At 39.4% G+C, this 19,518-nt stretch overlaps 1 protein-coding gene across 2 annotated transcripts in view; it reads left to right on the top strand.

Annotated features, from left to right (window-relative positions):
• Positions 1 to 19,518, top strand: part of Prkaa2 (protein kinase AMP-activated catalytic subunit alpha 2) — a 73,499-nt gene that overhangs the window by 22,174 nt on the left and 31,807 nt on the right. Inside the window, exon 2 of one of the 2 annotated variants that reach the window (XM_052176885.1) lies at positions 8,680 to 8,821. The exons of the other annotated variant lie outside the window; for it this stretch is intronic. Within the exon in view, the coding sequence (XP_052032845.1) occupies positions 8,680 to 8,821 (142 nt within the window). The remainder of the gene's footprint in view (positions 1 to 8,679; positions 8,822 to 19,518) is intronic. 2 annotated transcript variants of the gene reach the window in all.

The following is a 19,518-nucleotide window of genomic DNA, read 5'->3' as shown; positions in this document are numbered from 1 at the left end:
TCCTTCTACTGTGGTTTTCCAAAGTACCACATTTGCTTCCATTTATGAAGCTGTCTGTGATAATTTTGAGTTCAAATGTGATTCCATAACACTACCATAACATTTCAGCTACAGGGTATTTTATCTTATCCACTTATGTTTATCATATCACTACTGTGTTAAACTTCATAGTATACTAATTTTAAAGCGATCTTTAAAAGATCTTTTAATGGTTGAGTTCATTTTCAATCATTTATGTGTGTGTGTCTTTGTGTGGGTTGTGCACATGTGAATTCCAGTGTCAGAAGAGGGTGTCAGATCCCCCAAACCTGGAATTGGAGTTGTGAGTGGCCTGATGTAGGTTCTGGAAACTAAACTCAGGTCCTCTTGAAGAGCAGTGCCGATTGTTAACTGTTGAGCCATCTCACTAGCCACCTTTGAAAGGCCTATTTAGGGTGCATTCCATACAAATGCAAATTCATTCTTCAGTGATAACTATGTTCTTCATAAATATTTTCCATTAATTTATTTACCTTATATCTTGATCACACTTCCCCTCAATCTTCTCTCTCTCTCTCCCTCTCATCCCTCTCTCCTCTGAGAAGGGAGACCTTCTATGGATATCAACCTGCCTTGGCCTATCAAGTTGCCATAGGACTAGGTGGATCATTTCCTAAAGGCAGCACATTTAGGGGAAAGGGATCCAAAGGCAGACAAAGCCAGGGATAGCTCTACTTCTGCTATAAGGAATACCACATCCATTTACATATGTGTAGAGGGCCTAGGTCTGTCCCATGCATATGCCCAGGTTAATTGATTCTATAGGTTTTATTGTAGTGTCTCTGGATCTTCCAGTCTTTCCTCCCTCTCTTCCACAAGATTCCCCAAACTCTGCCTAATGTTTGGCTGTGGGTCTCTGCATCTGTTTCTATCAGCTGCTGGGTGAAGCCCCTCAGATGACAGTTATGCTAGGTTCCTGTCTCCAAGTATAGCAGAATATCATGAATAGTTTCAGGGCTGGCCTCTCATGACATAGGTCTCAAGTTTGGCCTGTCATTGGTTGGCCATTCTCTCAATGTATGCTCCAACTTTATCCCTGTACAACTTGGAGGCAGGAAAAATTGTGGGTCTAAGTTTTGTGGCTAGGTTGGTGTCCCATCCCTTTATTGGAAGTCATGAGGTGACCATTTCAGCTTCCATATTTCTCTATTGCTAATAGTCTTAGCTAGGGTAACTCTCATAGATTCCTGGGATATAACATTGTCCTAGGTTTCTAGCTTATCCCAGACTTGCCCTCTCAAAACCAGTTTACAGTTCTCTCTCCCAGGTCTCTTTCCCTCTGATCCTTCCCACACTTGATCCCTAAACTTTGGTATGTGGTATCTGTCTGGAAAACCACCCATTTCATCTAGATTTTCCAGTTTTGTTGAATGTAGGCTTTTATAGTAGGATCTGATGATTTTTTGAATTTCCTCCATTTCTGTTGTTATGTCTCCCTTTTCATTTCTAGTTTTGTTAATTAGGATACTGCCTCTCTCTGCCCTTTAGTTAGTTTGGCTAGGGGTTTATCTATCTTGTTGATTCTCTCAAAGAACCAACCTTTGGTTTTGTTGATTCTTTGTATTGTTTTCTTTGTTTCTATTTGGTTGGTTTCAGCCCTGAGTTTGACTATTTTCTGCCTTCTACATCTCTTGGGTGAGTTTGCTTTTCTTTTTGTTCTAGAGCACTCAGGTGTGCTGTTAAGTTGTTAGTGTAAGATCTCTTCAGTTTCTTTACCAGGGCACTTAGTGCTATGAACTTTCCTCTTAACACTGCTTTCATTGTGTCCCATAAGTTTGGGTATGATGTGTCAACATTTTCATTAAATTCCAGGAAGTCTTTAATTTCTTTTTTTATTTCTTCCCTGACCAAGTTATCATTGAGTAAAGAGTTGTTCAGTTTCCACGTGTATGTGGGCTTTCTGTGATGCTTTTATTTTTAATAGGTAAATAATATTTCATTGTGTAAATGTACCACATTTACTTTATCGATTATTCAGTTGAGGGGCTCCTGGTTTGTTTCTGGTTTCTAGTTATTATGAATAAAGCTTCTGTGAACATAGTTGAACAAGTGTCCTTGTGGTATGGTAGAACATCTTTTGGGTATATGCCTAGAAGTGGTATATCTGGGTCTTGGGGTAGAATTATTCCTGATTTTTTTTGAGAAACTGCCAATTTGTTTTCCAGAGAGTTTGTACAAGTTTGCATGCCTACCAGCAATGGAGGAACGTTTGCTTTGCTTCATATCCTCATCAGCATGAGCTGTTACTTAAAGTTTTGATCTTAGCCACTCTGACAGGTATAAGATGGAACCTCAGAGTAGTTTTGATTTGCATTTCCTTGATGGCTTAGGATGGTAAATATTTCTTTAATATTCAACTTCATAAGGAGAAACAAAAACCCAGGATAGCTAAAACAGTTCTGTATAATAAATGAATTTCTGGAGGCATCACCATCCCTGGTATTGGCAGATTGATTAATGGAATAGAGTTGAAGACCCGAAAGTAAACCCACACACCTATGGACACTTAACTTTTGACAGAGAGGCCAAAACTACAATGGAAGAAATTATACAATGGGAAAAAGAAAGCATCTTCAACAAATGGTGCTGGTTTAACTGAATGTCTTCATGTAGAAAAAGACAGATCCATAGATCACCCTGCATATCAAGTCCAAGTGGATCAAAGACCTCAACATAAAACCAGATACACTAAACCTAATAGAACACAAAGTGGGAAATAATCTTGAATGCTTTGGCATAGGAGACAACTTTCGAACAGAACACCAACAGCTCAGGCTCTGAGATCAACAAATAATAAATGGGACCTCATGAAAGCTTCTGCAAGACAAAGGACACTGTTAATGGGACAAAATGGCAGCCTACAGAATGGGAAAAGATCTTCACCAACCCTCAATCTGATAGAAGGCAGATATCTAAAGATACAAAGAACTCAAGAAATTAGTCTTTAACAAATCAAATAACTCAAATGAAAAAGAGTACAGATCTAAACAGAGGATTCTTGACAGAGAAATCTCTGTTGAGAAGCATTTAAAGAAATGTTCAACATCCTTAGTCATCAGAGAAATGCACATCAAATGATTCTGAGATTCCATCTTACAACCACGAGAATGGCTAAGATCAAAAACTCAAGGGACAGATCATTCTGGTGAGGCTTTAGGGTATGTGGGACTCCTCCATTGCTGGTGGGAGCATGAACTTGTACAACCACTTTGGAAATCAAGCTGGCAGTTTCTCAGAACATTGGGAACATAAAACATTTTAAAAGTTGATTCTATCAGATGTTTTCTCTCAGCTGCTAATGATACATTTCTCAGCAACTGTATCTTAGGCACACAGTTATTTGTTAAACATTTTTTCCATTGTACCTTCTTAATATAAAGACTTCCAGAATTTAAATTTAAGGAAGAGTCTTTTTTTTCCCCAAATGCATTACTTTTGTTTAAATCCACATCAGTTTTATTTGTGTAGGGTTTATGCAAATGGACAAATAAATTAATAAATCCATCAGATTATATTTGGGGGCATATAATGTATATTTATAAAGAGCTTCGTTTGGAGGGTGAGGAGATGGCTTTGGAAAAGGCTGTCCCGCAAGCCTAGGAACTTTATCACTTATGTCTGTCTGTCTTTCCTTCCTTCCTTCTTTCCTTCCTTTCTTCCTTCCTTCCTTTCTTCCTTTTTTGTTAGTTTTTAAAATCAGTTGTTATAGCATCTATAATCCTAGCTCTGGGGAGATGGAGACAGGAAGATCTTTGGGGCTTGATAACAGCCATTCTAGCTACTACAGGTTCAGTGAAAGAAAGGAAGAAAGAAAGGAAAGGAAGGAAAGAAGGGAGGGAGGGAGGGAAAGAGAGGAGAGGGGTAGAGAGGGGGGAGGGAGAGGGAGAGGTAAGGTAAGTAGGTGTAGGGTGATTGAGGAAGACATTTGATCTAGCCTCCACAAGAACATACACATGTGAATGCAATCACACAGTCATGTGTACACAATGAAGAGTTTTGTTGTTCTTTTAAGTCTCAATGTTGTTTCCAGTCTATTTACCAGTGTCCATGGGACTCCTAGGAAGTGGGAAGCAAGTGAACTTAATTTTCTCTGAGAGTAGCTTTGGAGATACCAAGATATGGCTTTAAGTAGCAGCTCTATTATTAATTTTCCATGTGAATTTTGATAGGTTTCTTAAACTGTGTGAATCTCAGTTTTCTACTCTTTAAGAACACTTGGATAGTTTAAATTTTAGAAAAATGTATATAAAATTCTGGTGCAATAAAATAGGCTTATGTGTGTATCTGTAGTGTTGCACGTCCATATGTACACATACAAAAGTTAGGATTATTACTTGCTCTTTAGAAGAATACCCATAACTGTCTTCCCCAGATGGCTGTACTTCCTGGACCCCTATAGTATCTGGGTCTTTCATCCTGCTTTGAAGATTCACTCTGACCACCTCATTTCTATAATATACTGTACTCCCCTCACCCCATCTTCATCCTTGTTACCTGAAGCTTAAGACTGTGGCTCTTATATTGGTCTAAAGATACCTGAGCACTTGTGAATTTCTGCTGGTTAATACTAAGTCTTAGCATTACTGATTTTTAGAATACACACACATTCCGTTTTAGCAGTTATTATGGACTGTTGACCTGTTAGGATTTCTCCACATTAACTGTATCCTTACCTGTGGCCAATGACTCAGGTGCTTTATATTCTCACTAGTACTTGGACTTCATTCTCTCATTCATATTAATTCTCTCAGTCTCTACCTTTTAAAAGATTTAACCTCATGCAGGTTCCTAGGACAAGGGCCAAAAATAGTCACATTCTTTGTCAAAATATCACAATAGTCTCTAGATCAGTTGCTAATGTTGTTCACCTTTTAAACCTTTTGAGCCGGGCCTCCATAGTCTATATCGCTCTCAGAACTACTGCCTTTTAGCTCCTACTAAAATGGCCTTATCCTAGTTAGAACTTTATTCCTGTGAAAAGACACTGTGACCATAGCTAGAACTTTATTCCCGTGAAAAGACACTGTGACCACAGGAACTCTTTTTTCTTTCCTTTTTTTTTTTTTTAAAAAAAAAAATTAGATATATTCTTTATTTACATTTCAAATGTTCCCTTTCCTGGTCCCCCCATCCCCCCGAAAATCCCCTAACCCATCCCTCCTTCCCCTTCTCACCAAACCACCCACTCCTGCTTCCCTGACCTGGCATTTCCCTATACTGTGGCATGTAGCTTCTCAGGACCAAGGGCCTCCATCCCTTTGATGTCCAACAAGGTCATCCTCTGCTGCATATGCATATGGAGCTGTGGGTAACTCCATGTGTACTCTTTGGTTGGTGGTTTAGTCCCTGGGAGCTCTGGGAGTACTGGGTGGCTCATATTGTTGTTCCTCTTATGGTACTGCAAACCCCTTTGGGTCCTTTCTCTAGCTTCTTCATTGGGAACCCTGTGCTCAGTTCAGTGGTTGACTTTATTTGTCAGGCACTGGCAGAGCCTCACAGGTGACAGCTATATCAGGCTTCTGTTAGCAAGCACCTGTGAGCATCCATGATAGTGTCTGGGTTTGGTGACTATGTATGGGATGGATCCCTAGGTGGAGCAGTCTCTGGATGGTCTTTCCCTCAGTCTCTGCTCCACACTTTGTATCTCCTCCTGTGGGTATTTTGTTCCGCCTTCTAAAAAGGAAAAGATTAAGTAGGGCTGACTTACAATTCAGAGGGTTAGTCCATTATCATCATGGCAGGGAACACGGCAACATGTAGGCAGATATGGTACTGAGAGTTCCATGGAAAAGGAGCTGAGAGTTCTACATCTCCATCTGCAGGCAGAAGTGACCGTCACACTAGGCCTAGCTTGAGCATATGAGACTTGGAAGCCTGCCTCCACAGAAACACACATTCTCCAATAAGGCCACACATAGTCCAACAAGGCCACACCTACTATATCAAGTTCATACCTCCTACTAGTGCTACTCTCTATGAGCCAAGCATTCAAACACAGAACTCTGTGGAGGCCATTCTTAACACTCAACCACTTTCCCATTCCAAAGTTACATTCCTCCAAAAGACACATGTTTGGTGCATGCGTGCGTGTGTGCGTGTGTGTTCTTGTACCTGACAAGCATAAACTGATCTGAATCTTTGCTTTTGTTCATGGTTTGTCCATCCTGTTGTCACCAACCCTCACAGACAAGGTGCATGCAGTCTGTGTGAAACCCACTTGTTATTTTGTTGCTGCACTTGTTTCTCCACTGATTGTTTGAAACTCAATATAAATCTTTCTTCATGTGCATATGATCAACAAGTTATTGCACATAAAAGATGCTTAGCAAATGTTTTAGATTTATTATATTTTTAAATTGATTAAGTGAATGGAAGTAAAACTTTGATGAATGGAAACATTTTATTTTCATAAAGGGAAGTTTATGTCTGCCACATACATAGAGGATATTTTTTTTTTGGTTTTTCATGTATATTTATTAAAAGATTTGTTTTTCCTTTTTGAGACAAAGTTTCTCTGTGTAGCACTGTCTGTCTTGGAACTTACCCAGTAGACCAGGCTGGCCTCAAACTCAGAAAACTGCCTGTGTTTGCCTCCTAGAGTTCTAGTATTAAAGGCAAGTGCCACCACTGCCTGACTGTTGAAAGGGTTTTAGAACTTTCACTTGGCTTTCGGGGGGGGAGGGGGGGGAAGTGTGACAAATTATTGTATGTAATTAATTGTAGTTAAGAACCAAGTTACTGAAGGAATCATTAGGCCAAAAGCTAGTTTAATTAACAAAGAGGGGGAATTGCCAATACGTTTGACTGTTTTAACTTCAGGCATCTACTTTATCCATTTCTAGGGAACGCCATTTCAGGATTTCATGTGGAAGAGGCAAAGCAATACTTATCGATATTTTCTTTCCTGAGTCAGTTCACTTGCATTTTTGTTTTCAGATTATCTCAGTGATATTTAAACAAATGACTCAACTGCTTGGCTGATAACATGTTAGATATTTTATATCATGTGACCAGAATGCCTGGGAACAACATGTAGGGAGGAATTATTTATTTTGGCTCCCAGCTTCAGAGGTGCCAGCCCACCATGACTGGAAGGGCAGGTTGGAGCAAAGCAGTTAATATTTTCTCAGCCAGAAAGGAAAAAGACAAGAACCGCTTGCGACCTTAAAGACACTTCCCCACGGCTATCTCCTTCCAGAGGCTCGCCTTGTACCTCCACCTCTCAGCTCTGCTGTGGTAGTATTAGTACCAAGGCCTTTGCCCATTGATTAGGTCAGTGTCTTCTGGTTTTAATTATCTTGGAAGTGCCTTCATAGACATGCCCAGAATTGTACTTTACTAGTCTCTCAAACATTCAGTCAACTTGATAGGACTAACCACCATAGAGTCCATGGTCTTTTTTGACTTGAAAAAGTTACCTGTGTTTTAGTACTTTCAGTTAGTGGGGAAGGAGCAACGGAATCTTCCCTGTTGTAGTGATAAGCTTGTATATTTCCCTGGAGAATAGCAATACATCCTAGAGTTCTTGTAAGGATGGGTGAGCAAGCCAGCTAGCACTTAGAAGACTGCGAGTACACAAGAGTAAATAACACGGTCACTTCTATTATTTTTTACTTTTATTATAGTGTTTAAATGATATTTCTTTAATATTTCTGGAGGAAATCCTCAGTAGCTGTCAGTAGCTGGGATCTTTATTCTAGCATTCAAGCGGTGCACTGTTGGTAAAGGACGTTAGTTTGGCAGAAGAAGCAGACGGGAATGCTGCATCGTATTTTGAATTTGTTAAACTTGAGGTGCCTATGGAACACCCATCTTGAAATTCTCTATGGGAACCCAAAGAGGGAGCAGGATCATTAGTTAGTTATAAGCCTCAGGTGCTGAGTGAGGTGATTCCAGTCTCTACTGTGGATCTAGGTGAGAAGCCTTTGGACATTAATCTTTAACGAGCCAGTAGAGAGTGGAAAGGGAGCACCTGGGAGTTAGTGGGAGGAAGAGCAGAAAGGGGAGCACCCAGGAGTTAGTGGGAGGGAGTGGGCTGGCCTCCTTAGCAGAGCCATTAGCACTGGACCAATCCCATGAGATGACAGTGGGCCCTGAACAAAGGGGGCCAGGGCTGGTATGGGAAGTAGCAGAGATTGCGTTCACTTGAAGTTTTAACAGAAATTAACTATTTTATTTTTATTAAAAAATATTTATTCTTCGGTAATAAATACATTGGTATTAAATAGAAGATGAAAAAAGGAAAATATAATGAGTTCTATTCTGTCTAAAAGATGTTCCATAGTATTCTAATGAAGGAATACAGAATTGAGTAATCCTATGCACAAAGATGGAAGGGACATTGCTGTGCTTTGCTGAGGAGGCTGAGATGACGGAGGCACAGGTTCTGTGTTAAAGGCATGCTTTCTCAAGGGGAAGGGGGTGGGGTAGAAGAGAACTTCCAGCCGTGCGTCCCATGGTGCTGAAGCGCACTGGTGAGGATATGAGCATAGAGCGCAGAGAACTTCCAGAACTTCCAGCCGTGCGTCCCATGGCGCTGAAGCGCATCCGTGAGGATATGAGCATGGAGCGCAGTGGGAAGTTGCATGGGTAATGGCGCTGTTCTTCTGACGGTCAGCATTTCTCTTCTCTTTCCTTTAGTTGGAGAACATCAATTGACAGGCCATAAAGTGGCAGTTAAGATCTTAAATAGACAGAAGATTCGCAGCTTAGATGTTGTTGGAAAAATAAAACGAGAAATTCAAAATCTTAAACTCTTTCGTCATCCTCATATTATCAAACTGTAAGTATTTTTGTGCTTGAAAATACAAAATAACTGTCTTGAAATAGTTAAACCGAAATTTTATAAATACTTTAAGTTACTTTTAGGAAATACCATATTCATATTCAGTTTTAATTTTTATTCATCACCCCTCCGTCAGTTCTTCAGTGTACATACTTGGTTTAAAATTAAAGCTTTACTTCAAAGTTGGTCCTAGTTAAGTGATGAGTGTAGCCTTGGAAGTTGATTCTTTAGAATTTACTCTGTCGATCCCTCAGCATTTGCTCTTCTTAGGGTGGTTCTTTTCTTCTTCTTTTTCCTCCTTATATTTTTAATTTAAAACTATTATCAGGCCAGGTGTGATAGGACAGTACTGTAATGTCACTTGGTGACCAGGGCAAGAGGATCGTGAGTTTGAGATCAACCTGGGATACATAGTAAAACTAGTCTAATAAAGTAAATAGTAGTTAGCTAAGTTGAAAGATAATTTACCTATTTTAATTAGATATAGAAAATCTAGATATTAAGGGTGAAGTAATATTCTGTCATGTTGTTTAAAGTTCTGTAGAGAATAATGTAACATTCTAGATACAGAAAATTATTTTTATTATACTTTAAAGCTTGAATGCAGTTTTTGTAAAATAAAATTTTATTCACTCAAGAAATACCTGAGGGTAACCAGGAATTGTGCCAAGCAGTCTATATTTATAATCCCGTAATATCATCATGATAATTCTATAAGGTAGGTTTACTTTATTGATAAGAAGAAAACATACCCAACAGGGATAAGCAACTAGATAAGTTTATTTGTGGACACAGGATTTTGGCCCAGTTATATTTATGTATTGTTACTCAAGTATGTAAACAAAGAACAATATGGTTTTCTAAATGCCAAATTAGTTAGTGAACATAGTAGTAGAAATAGTAGAAAGAGAAGGTGTCTGTTTTGGGATCTGAACAGCCTGGGCCACAGCACTGGGTCTCCAGGAAGTGCAAGAGGCCTGGTGTGCACCCGGAGGCAGACTGGGAGGACACAGCTTGCTCCGGTGGGTCGGCCTCACAGAGCTTAGGTTCCAGTCCTGAGACCTCTGGCAGGAGCCTTCAGATCTCCGCTTCGGGATCCAGAACAGCCTGGACTACAACATCACATCTCCAGGCCCTGCAAGAGGCCAAAGGGGCACCCGGGAGGCCAGCTAGGAGGAGTCAGTGTGCTCTGGTGAGTCCAGTAGGCCCCGGGCAGGAGCCTTCAGGTGTCTGCTTTGGGATCTGAACAGCCTGGGCCACAGCACCCTGTCTCCAGGCAGTGCAGGAGGTCAGCTGTGCATCAGAGGCCAGGTGGGAAGAGGCAGCTTGCACTGGTGAGTCCAACATTGACAAGACGAACTAACACCAGTGAGAACTAGATGGCAAAAGGCAAACGCAGGAACGTTACTAACAGAAATCAAGATAATATGACAGCATCTGAACCCAATTCTTCTTTACCAGCATGTCCTGGATACCCCATCACACCAGAAAAACAAGATTTGGATTTAAAATCACTGGTCATGATGCTGGTACAGGAACACATGAAGGACATACATACTTAAAGAAATTCAGGAGAAAATGGATCAAAAGTTAGAAGCCCTTATAAGGGAAACACAAAAATCATTGAAAGAAATTCAGGAGAATACAAAAGCCAATAAGGAGGAAACGCAAAAATCACTTAAAGAAATACAGGAGAACTTTGGTCAATAGGCTAAGGTCGTGAAAGAGGAAACACAAAAATCTCTTAAAGAATTACAGGAAAACACAAACAAGAAAGTGAAGGAGCTAAGCAAAACCATCCAGGATCTAAAATCAGAAGTAGAAACAACTAAGAAAACTCAAAGGGAGACAACTTTGGAGATAGAAAACCTTGGGAAGAAATCAGGGGACATAGATGCAAATATCAACAGCAGAATATAGGAGATAGAAGAAAGAATCTCAGATGCTGAAGATACCATAGAAACCATGGACTCAATAGTTAAAGAAAATGCAAAATGCAAAAAGCTTGTAACCCAAAACATCCAGGAAATCCAGGACACAATGAGAAGACCAAACCTAAGGATTATAGACATAGATGAGAGTGAAGATTTACAACTTAAAGGGCCAGCAAATATCTTCAATAAAATCATGGAAGAAAACTTCCCTAACCTAAAAAGAGAGATGCCCATGAATATACAAGAAGCCTACAGAACTCCAAACAGACTGGACCAGAACAGAAATACCTCCTGTCACATAATAATCAAAACTCCAAATGTACTAAACAAAGAATGAATATTAAAGGCACTAAGAGAAAAAGGCCAAGTAACATATAAAGAAGACCTATCAGAATCACACTAGACTTCTCACCTGAGACTATGAAAGCTAGAAGATCCTGGGCAGATCTCATGCAGACTCTAAGAGAACACAAATACCAGCCAAAACTACTATACCCAGCAAAACTCTCAATCACCATAGATGGAGAAACTAAGATATTCCATGACAAAACCAAGTTTACCCAATATCTATCCACAAACCCAGCCCTACAAAGGATAATAGGAGGAAAACACCAATACAAGGAGGGAAACTTCACCCTGGAAAAGCAAGATAGTAACCTTCTTTCATCAAACCCAAAAGAAGATAACCAATCAAATTTAAAAAATAACACCAAAAATGACAGGAAATAATAATCACTATTCATTAATATCTCTTAACATCAATGGACTCAATGCCCCAATAAAAAGACATAGCCTAACCGACTGGATACGTAAACAGGACCCTACATTTTGCTGCATACAGGAAACACACGTCAGTGTCAAACACTACCTTAGGAAGACAATTTTACAAGCAAATGGTCTCAGGAAACAAGCTGGAGTAGCCATTCTAATATCAGATAAAATTGACTTTCAACTTAAAGTCATCAAAAGAGACTCTGAGGGACACTTCTTGCTGGTCAAAGGAAAAATACAACAAGAAGAACTCTCAATCCTAAACATCTGCGCTCCAAATGCAAGGGCACCCTCATTCATGAAAGAAACTTTACTAAAGCTCAAAGCACATATTGCACCTAACACAATAATTGTGGGTCACTTCAACACTGCACTTTCCTCAATGGACCGATCAGGAAAACAGAAACTGAACAGGGACACAGTGAAACTAATTGAAGCTTTGGACCAATTAGATTTAACATATATATCAAATATGGAAACATATTATCAAAAAGGAAAACATTTTATCCTAAAGCAAGAGAATATACCTTTTTCTCAGCACATCATGGAACCTTCTCCAAAATGGAACATATAATTGGTCACAAGACAGACCTCAACAAATATAAGAAGATCGAACTAATCCCATGCCTCCTATCAGATCACTATGGAATAAAAGTGGTCTTCAATAGCAACAAAAACAACAGAAAACCCACATACACATGGAAACTGAACAATATTCTACTCAATGATACCTTGGTCAAGGAAGAAATAAAGAAAGAAATTAAAGACTTTTTAGAACTTAATGAAAATGAAGACACAACATGCCCAAATCTATGGGACACAATGAAAGCAGTGCTAAGAGGAAAGCTCATAGCCCTGAGTGCCTCCAAAAAGAAAATGGAGAGAGCATACAGTAACAGCTTAATGACACACCTGAAAGCCCTGGAACAAAAAGAAGCTATTTCACCCAGGAGGAGTAAAGGAAATCATCAAACTCAGGGCTGAAATCAATCAAGTAGAAACAAAGAGAACCCTACAAAGAATCAACAAAACCAGGAGCTGGTTCTTTGAGAAAATCAACAAGATAGATAAACCCTTAGCCAGACTAATGAAAGGGCACAGAGACAGTATACAGATTAACAAACTTAGAAATGAAATGGGAGATATAACAACAGAAACTGAGGAAATTCAAAAACTCATTAGATCCTAGTACAAAAGCCTATACTCAACACAACTGGAGAATCTGGAGGAAATGGACAGTTTCCTAGACAGATATCCGACACCAAAACTAAATCAGGATCAAATAGATCATCTAAACAGTCCCATAACACCTGAAGAAATAAAAAGGGTCATAGAAAGTCTCCCAGTCAAAAACAGCACAGGACCAGATGGCTTCAGTGCAGAATTCTCTCAGACCTTCATAGAAGACCTAACACCAATACTCTTCAAACTATTCCACAAAATAGAAACAGAAGGAACTCTTCCCAACTCGTTCTATGAAGCCACAATTACGCTGATACCAAAACCATACAAAGATCCAACAAAGAAAGAGAACTTCAGGCCAATTTCCTTTATGAATTGATGCAAAAATACTTAGTAAGATTCTTGCCAACCGAATCCAAGAACACATCAAAACGATCATCCACCATGATCAAGTAGGCTTCATCCCAGGGATGCAGGGATGGTTCAATATAAGGAAATCCATCAATGCTATCCACTACATAAACAAACTCAAGGAAAAAAAAAAACATATGATCATCTGATTAGGTGCAGTAAAAGCATTTGACAAAATTCAGCATCCTTTCATGCTTAAAGTCTTGGAAAGAACAGGAATTCAAGGCCTATACCTAAACATCATTAAAGCAATATACAGCAAACCGGTAGCCAACATCAAACTAAATGGAGAGAAACTTGAAGCAATCCCACTAAAATCAGGGACTAGACAAGGCTGTCCTCTCTCTCCATATCTTTTCAATATAGTACTTGAAGTTCTAGCTAGAGTAGTTAGACAACATAAGGACGTCAAGGGGATACAAATTGCAAAGGAAGAAGTCAAATTATCACTATTTGCAGATGACATGATAGTCTACTTAAGTGACTCAAAAACTTCTACCAGAGAACTCCTACAGCTGATAAACAACTTCAGCAATGTGGCTGGTTATAAAATCAACTCAAGAAAATCAGTTGCCTTCCTATACTCAAAGGATAAGCAGGCTGAGAAAGAAGTTAGGGAAATGACACCCTTCTCAATAGCCACAAACAATATAAAGTATCTTGGTGTGACTCTAACCAAACAAGTGAAAGATCTATAGGACAAGAACTTAAGGTCTTTGAAGAAGGAAATCGAAGCAAACCTCAGAAAATGGAAAAATCTTCCATGCTCGTGGATTGGCAGGATTAATATAGTTAAAATGGCCATTTTGCCAAAGGCAGTCTACAGATTCAGCACAATCCCCATCAAAATCCCAACTCAGTTCTTCACAGAGTTAGAAAAAGCAATTCTCAAATTCATCTGGGATAACAAAAACCAGGATAGCTAAAACTATTCTCAACAACAAAAGAAATTCTGGGGGAATCAGTATCCCTGACTTCAAGCAATACTACAGAGCAATAGTGTTAAAAACTGCATGGTATTGGCACAGTGACAGACAAGTGGACCAATAGAATAGAATTGAAGATGCAGAAATGAATCCACACACGAATGGTCACTTGATCTTCGACAAAGGAGCCGAAAACATCCAGTGGAAAAAAGATAGCCTTTTCAACAAATGGTGCTGGTTCAATTGGAGGTCAACATGCAGAAGAATGTGAATTGATCCATTCTTATCTCCATGTACTAAACTTCACTCCAAGTGGCTCAAGGACCTCCATGTAAAACCAGACACACTGAAACTAACAGAAAAGAAACTGGGGAAGACCCTTGAGGACATGGGCACAGGGGAAAAGTTCCTGAACAGATCACCAATAGCTTATGCTCTAAGATCAAGAATTGACAAATGGGACCTCATAAAATTACAAAGTTTCTGTAAGGCAAAGGACACTGTTAAAAGGACAAAACTGCAACCATCAAATTGGGAAAGGATATTCACCAACCCTACATCTGATAGAGGGCTAATATCCAATATATATAAAGAACTCAAGAAGTTAGACCCCAGGGAACCAAATAACCCTATTAAAAAATGGGGTACAGATCTAAACAAAGAATTTTCACCTGAAGAAATTCGGATGGCCGAGAGGCACCTTAAGAAGTGCTCAACATCATTAGTCTTTAGGGAAATGCAAATCAAAACAACCCTGAGATTTCACCTTACACCAGTCAGAATGGCTAAGGTCAAAAACTCAGGAGACAGCAGGTGTTGGCGAGGATGTGGAGAAAGAGGAACACTCCTCCACTGCTGGTGGGGCTGTAAGATGGTACAACCACTTTGGAAATCAGTCTGGCGGTTCCTTAGAAAACTGGACATGACACTTCCGGAGGACCCTGCTATACCTCTCCTGGGCATATACCCAAAGGATTCCCCGGCATGCAATAAGGACACATGCTCCATTATGTTCATAGCAGCCTTATTTATAATAGCCAGAAGCTGGAAAGAACCCAGATGTCCCTCAATGGAGGAATGGATACAGAAAATGTGGTATATTTACACAGTGGAATACTACTCAGCAATTAGAAACAATGAAGTCACAAAATTTTTAGGCAAATGGTTTGATCTGGAAAATATCATCCTAAGTGAGGTAACCCAATCACAAAAGAATACACATGGAATGCAATCTCTGATAAGTGGATATTAATTAGCCCAGAAGCTCTGAATACCCAAGGCCAAAATCGGATAACAAATGACTCCCATGAAGAAGTATGGAGAGGTTCCTGATCCTCGAAAGGATTGATCTAGCATTGGAGGGGATTATAAGGGCAGAGAAAAAGGAGGGAGGTGATTGGAGAATGGATGGAGAGAAGAAGGTTTATGGGACATATGGGGAGGGGAGATCTGGGACAGGGGAAATCATTTGGAATGTAAACAAAGAATATAGAAAATAAAAGTAATAGTAGAAAGAGAGTTAGTGTATATCTTCATTCAAATAAGATTTCTGCAATAAGAAAACACATTTAAGATCAGTGTAAACATATTATTATCTTTTACATTTTGTTTGCTAGTATATTAAGATTAGAATAAGTTATATTTAGCCTAAAATTAGTCTCTTCTCTCCTCTCCTCTCCCCTCCCCTCCCCTCCCCTCCCCTCTCCCCTCCCCTCCCCTCCCCTCCTCTCCTTTCTTCTCCTCCTCTCCTCTCCTCTCTTCTCCTCCCCCTCCTTTCCCTCCCTCCCTCTTTCTTTCTTTCTTTCTTTCTTTCTTTCTTTCTTTCTTTCTTTCTTTCTTTCTTTCTTTCTTTCTTTCTTTCTTTCTTTCTTTCTTTCTTTCTTTCTTTCTTTCTTTCTTTCTTTCTTTCTTTCTTTCTTTCTTTCTTTCTTTCTTTCTTTCTTTCTTTCTTTCTTATTTTGAAAAGGGGTTCTCTGCATAGTTCTAGGTGTCCTAGAACTTGCAGTGTTGACCAGGCTGGCCTTGAAGTCAGATATCCATCTGCCTCTGCCTCCTGAATGCTGGGATTAATGGTATGCACCACCACCACCCATCTAGTGAACAATCTTTTTAAAAAATTCTTTTATCGTTTAAGAATTTCATGTGTTTTGATCAAATCTACCCTATTCCAGTCCCTCTTCCCCACTTTCCACATCCAACTTCAAAGCTCTTTTTAAATCCCTCAGTGAGCAATCTTTGAGTGGCAGTGTTAATGGGGAGCAACTTGATAATCCTGTGGAGTTCTTTGGTTTATTTGATGATAGTCACCAGTATAATGGCCCTCCAAATGTCTGTCTTCTCACCTCAAAAACCTGTGAATGTTGTCTGTTACACTGGAAAGACAAACTAAGATTACAGGTCATCTTAACTTTGAAAGAGGGAGTTAGTTCTGGATGCCTTGAGAGTCCATGTAAATACAGTGGTCCTCAAAATCAGCAGACAAAGGTAGAGGGGAGTCAGAAAGAGACCTGAGCAAGACCATCATGAGCAGACATGGGGAAGACTGCTGGTTAGTGGAGGCTTCTAAGATGGTGAAAGGACTGTGTGACAATACAGAACAGCTTCCAAGACCCAAATCTGTCAAGAAGTGGACTTTGCTTCCAGAGTCTCCAGAGGCATCCAAACATTGCCAACACTTTAGTTCATGTGTCAGGCTACTGATCTACAGAACTATAAGATAATGCAGAAGACAATAGAAACAGTAATGCCGTGCTGGTTAGTTTTTGTCAACTTGAGAGTTTTCTGGGAAGAAGAAACCTCAGTTAAGGAATTGCCTTTCAGTTTGGCCTATAGGTATGTCTGTGGGGGCATTTTCTTGATTAATGACTGGTATTAGAGGGTCTAGCCTACTACTCTGGGCAGTGCCAAACCTGGGCAGACAGTCCTAGGTAAAAAGCAACCTGAAAAAGCCTCGACGAGTGATCCAGGAAGCAGTGTTCCTTTACTGTGTCTGCCTTACTCTTCTTCCTGCTGCACTGTAGTCTGAAGATGAAATCAACCCCTTCCTGCCCATGTTGCTTTTGGTCAGTATTTTATCACAGCAACAGAAATTCAAGCTAGAACAAGCAGCTCTTTGTGATTTCTCCTCCCAAGTTAGGACCTATTATGTGTAAACAGAATTAAAGAGAGGTGCCACCAAGCCCAGCTTGTGAAATTCCTAAAATACATGCTTGGTACAATTTTACAGGCTTTGAACTATTTAGTTTTGATTGTTGTACTTTTTGTCAGTGCACTATTGCAAATTAAAATATTTGATGATGGAGCCCACATAGTGCCATCTTGCCAACACCAAGAATTTGCTGCTGACTATTCCTAGTTAGTTAATACTTGGTTTGGTGTGCCATTGGGTGATGCAATTGCCATGAAATTTTCAGTTTTACAGTAAGCTTCAATACTATGTTATACATACTTTAGGTTCATTGCATTATAAACACAGAATCACATGGAGTATTTGATTTTTTTGTTTGATTATCTCTAGAACTCAGTGCTACAATGTGTATGTAAAGATTTTGGAAGATTAGTATAAAATACAACCTGTCAAGGATAATGCACCTCTCTTCCCATTTGTTTTCTAGTTTTCAAATGGTGTGCTTCCTAATGTTATGTAAGAAGTAACTGTTGGCATTGGTAGAATGCCAACACAAAAGCAAGCATTGGCTACCCATGAGCTGATTCTAGTTTCCTTGATCTGACTCCAGTAGTTTTCAGTAAACTGAAGCAGTTAATGCCTTTTTAAAAAAGTACAGTCTTGCTGTGTAACCTGGGTTGACCCAGAACTACTATGTAACCCAGTCTGACCTCCCCATCAAACTCACAGTCATGTGTTTGCCTCCCTAATGCTGAGATTCTAGGCCAGTGACACTTCTCGAATCTGACTTGACTCAATACTTGTAATGACTTCAGTGGCTTGAAACCTGAATTTCTTTGGGTTTTGCTGCTTACTAGCTATTGTGTATAAGAAGAGAAACCGGAAATGGCCGTACTAAAAATGTCTTGTGCCAGAGTGAGGGTAGAGAAGAAAGAGATGCTTCTAAATGAGCAGACTTTGACTGGGCTTTTAAAACTTAGTCCTGGAAGCTCCTATTTGAAGTGTGTGATCTAGATTTGTTCTGCTCCCGAAAACAGCATTTTGTCACTGTTCTAGTTTAATTCTGTTGCTGTGATAAAATACCCTGACAACAAGCAGTTTAGGGGAGAAAGGGGTTTACTTGGCATGTAATTACAGTTACAGTCTATTGCTGAGGGGAAGTCAGTTCAGAAACACAAGTAGCTAATCACACACATTACTGAGTGCCCCCTGCTGGCTGCCTGCTGCCTGTTGCCTGCTTATACTCAGCCAGCCCTTTTCCCACTTAAGCAGTTCAGGAATCAGCCCATAAGATGGTGTCTCCCACAGCAGGCCAATGTTTCCTACAACAATTAACCATTATGACAACCCAGTCCCCAGCAGACATCTAGATAATTCCTCAACTGGGCCTTCCTTCTCAGGTGACTCTGGGTTGTGGCAAATTGACAATTAAAACTAACAGCACAGTCAGTAAACAGATTATTGTGGGATTTAAAATCTGATTTCTCACATTGTAATTTGTCAGTGTTTTCTTACTCTTTTTTTCCTATAATTTGTTAGCAATTTTTGTTTTGTTATGATTTAGAGATAGTATTACATTGTACTAAAGTAGTTACAGAACAGCCTCAGAGTTGGTCAGCCAGTAATTAGCAGAGATGAATCAGTGCTTAAAGCTCCTACATTTTCAGCCATGAGCTTAAATCATTCATCCACATTGCCTCTTGAATTGTGAGTTTGAATTTTTTAAAAAGAAAAACACTCATGTTTTCTCCCTACTGAGAAAGATTATTGACATAGCTTCTAATAATGTTAGTGTTACACACACACACACACACACACACATACACACACACACACACACACACACACACACACGGAGAGATAGAGATGGAGACAGAGACATACACACAAAGAGATCTGATTCATAATCTTTGTTTTGTTCTGTTTTAACTTTCTGCCAAGAATAATTTCATTATTGAAAAACTGACCTCTAGAATCAGTCAGAAAAAATGAGTACTAATTACCAAGACTGACAGTTAATATCTATTTAGTGAATGAATTCTCTATTAACTAAAAAAAAAAAAAAAAAAAAACAAAAAAACAAACCAATACAGTGCTTGTTTAACCCAAGAGCCACTGGTAAAGGTTTAAAAGTAACAAATGAGATGGAAAGGCAAAGTGAAAACTTTCCAAAGTCTAGAATTTGTAGAATTGATCTTTGATTTTTTTCTTTTTTCTTTCCTCTGTAGTTCTTAGAGAAATTTGAGTTACATTCAAAAGGTAAATACTTCTTATTTAGGAAAAGATTTTTTTCTGGCTAATTATTTTAATCTACTTCTTTATGCCTGTCTTCAGCTTTTAAGC

This window comes from Apodemus sylvaticus, chromosome 3 (assembly GCF_947179515.1).
Source record: "Apodemus sylvaticus chromosome 3, mApoSyl1.1, whole genome shotgun sequence".
NCBI classification, from domain to species: Eukaryota; Metazoa; Chordata; class Mammalia; order Rodentia; family Muridae; genus Apodemus; species Apodemus sylvaticus.
Note: the sequence above shows the minus strand (reverse complement) of the source record. Positions and strands in the feature narration are given on the sequence as shown.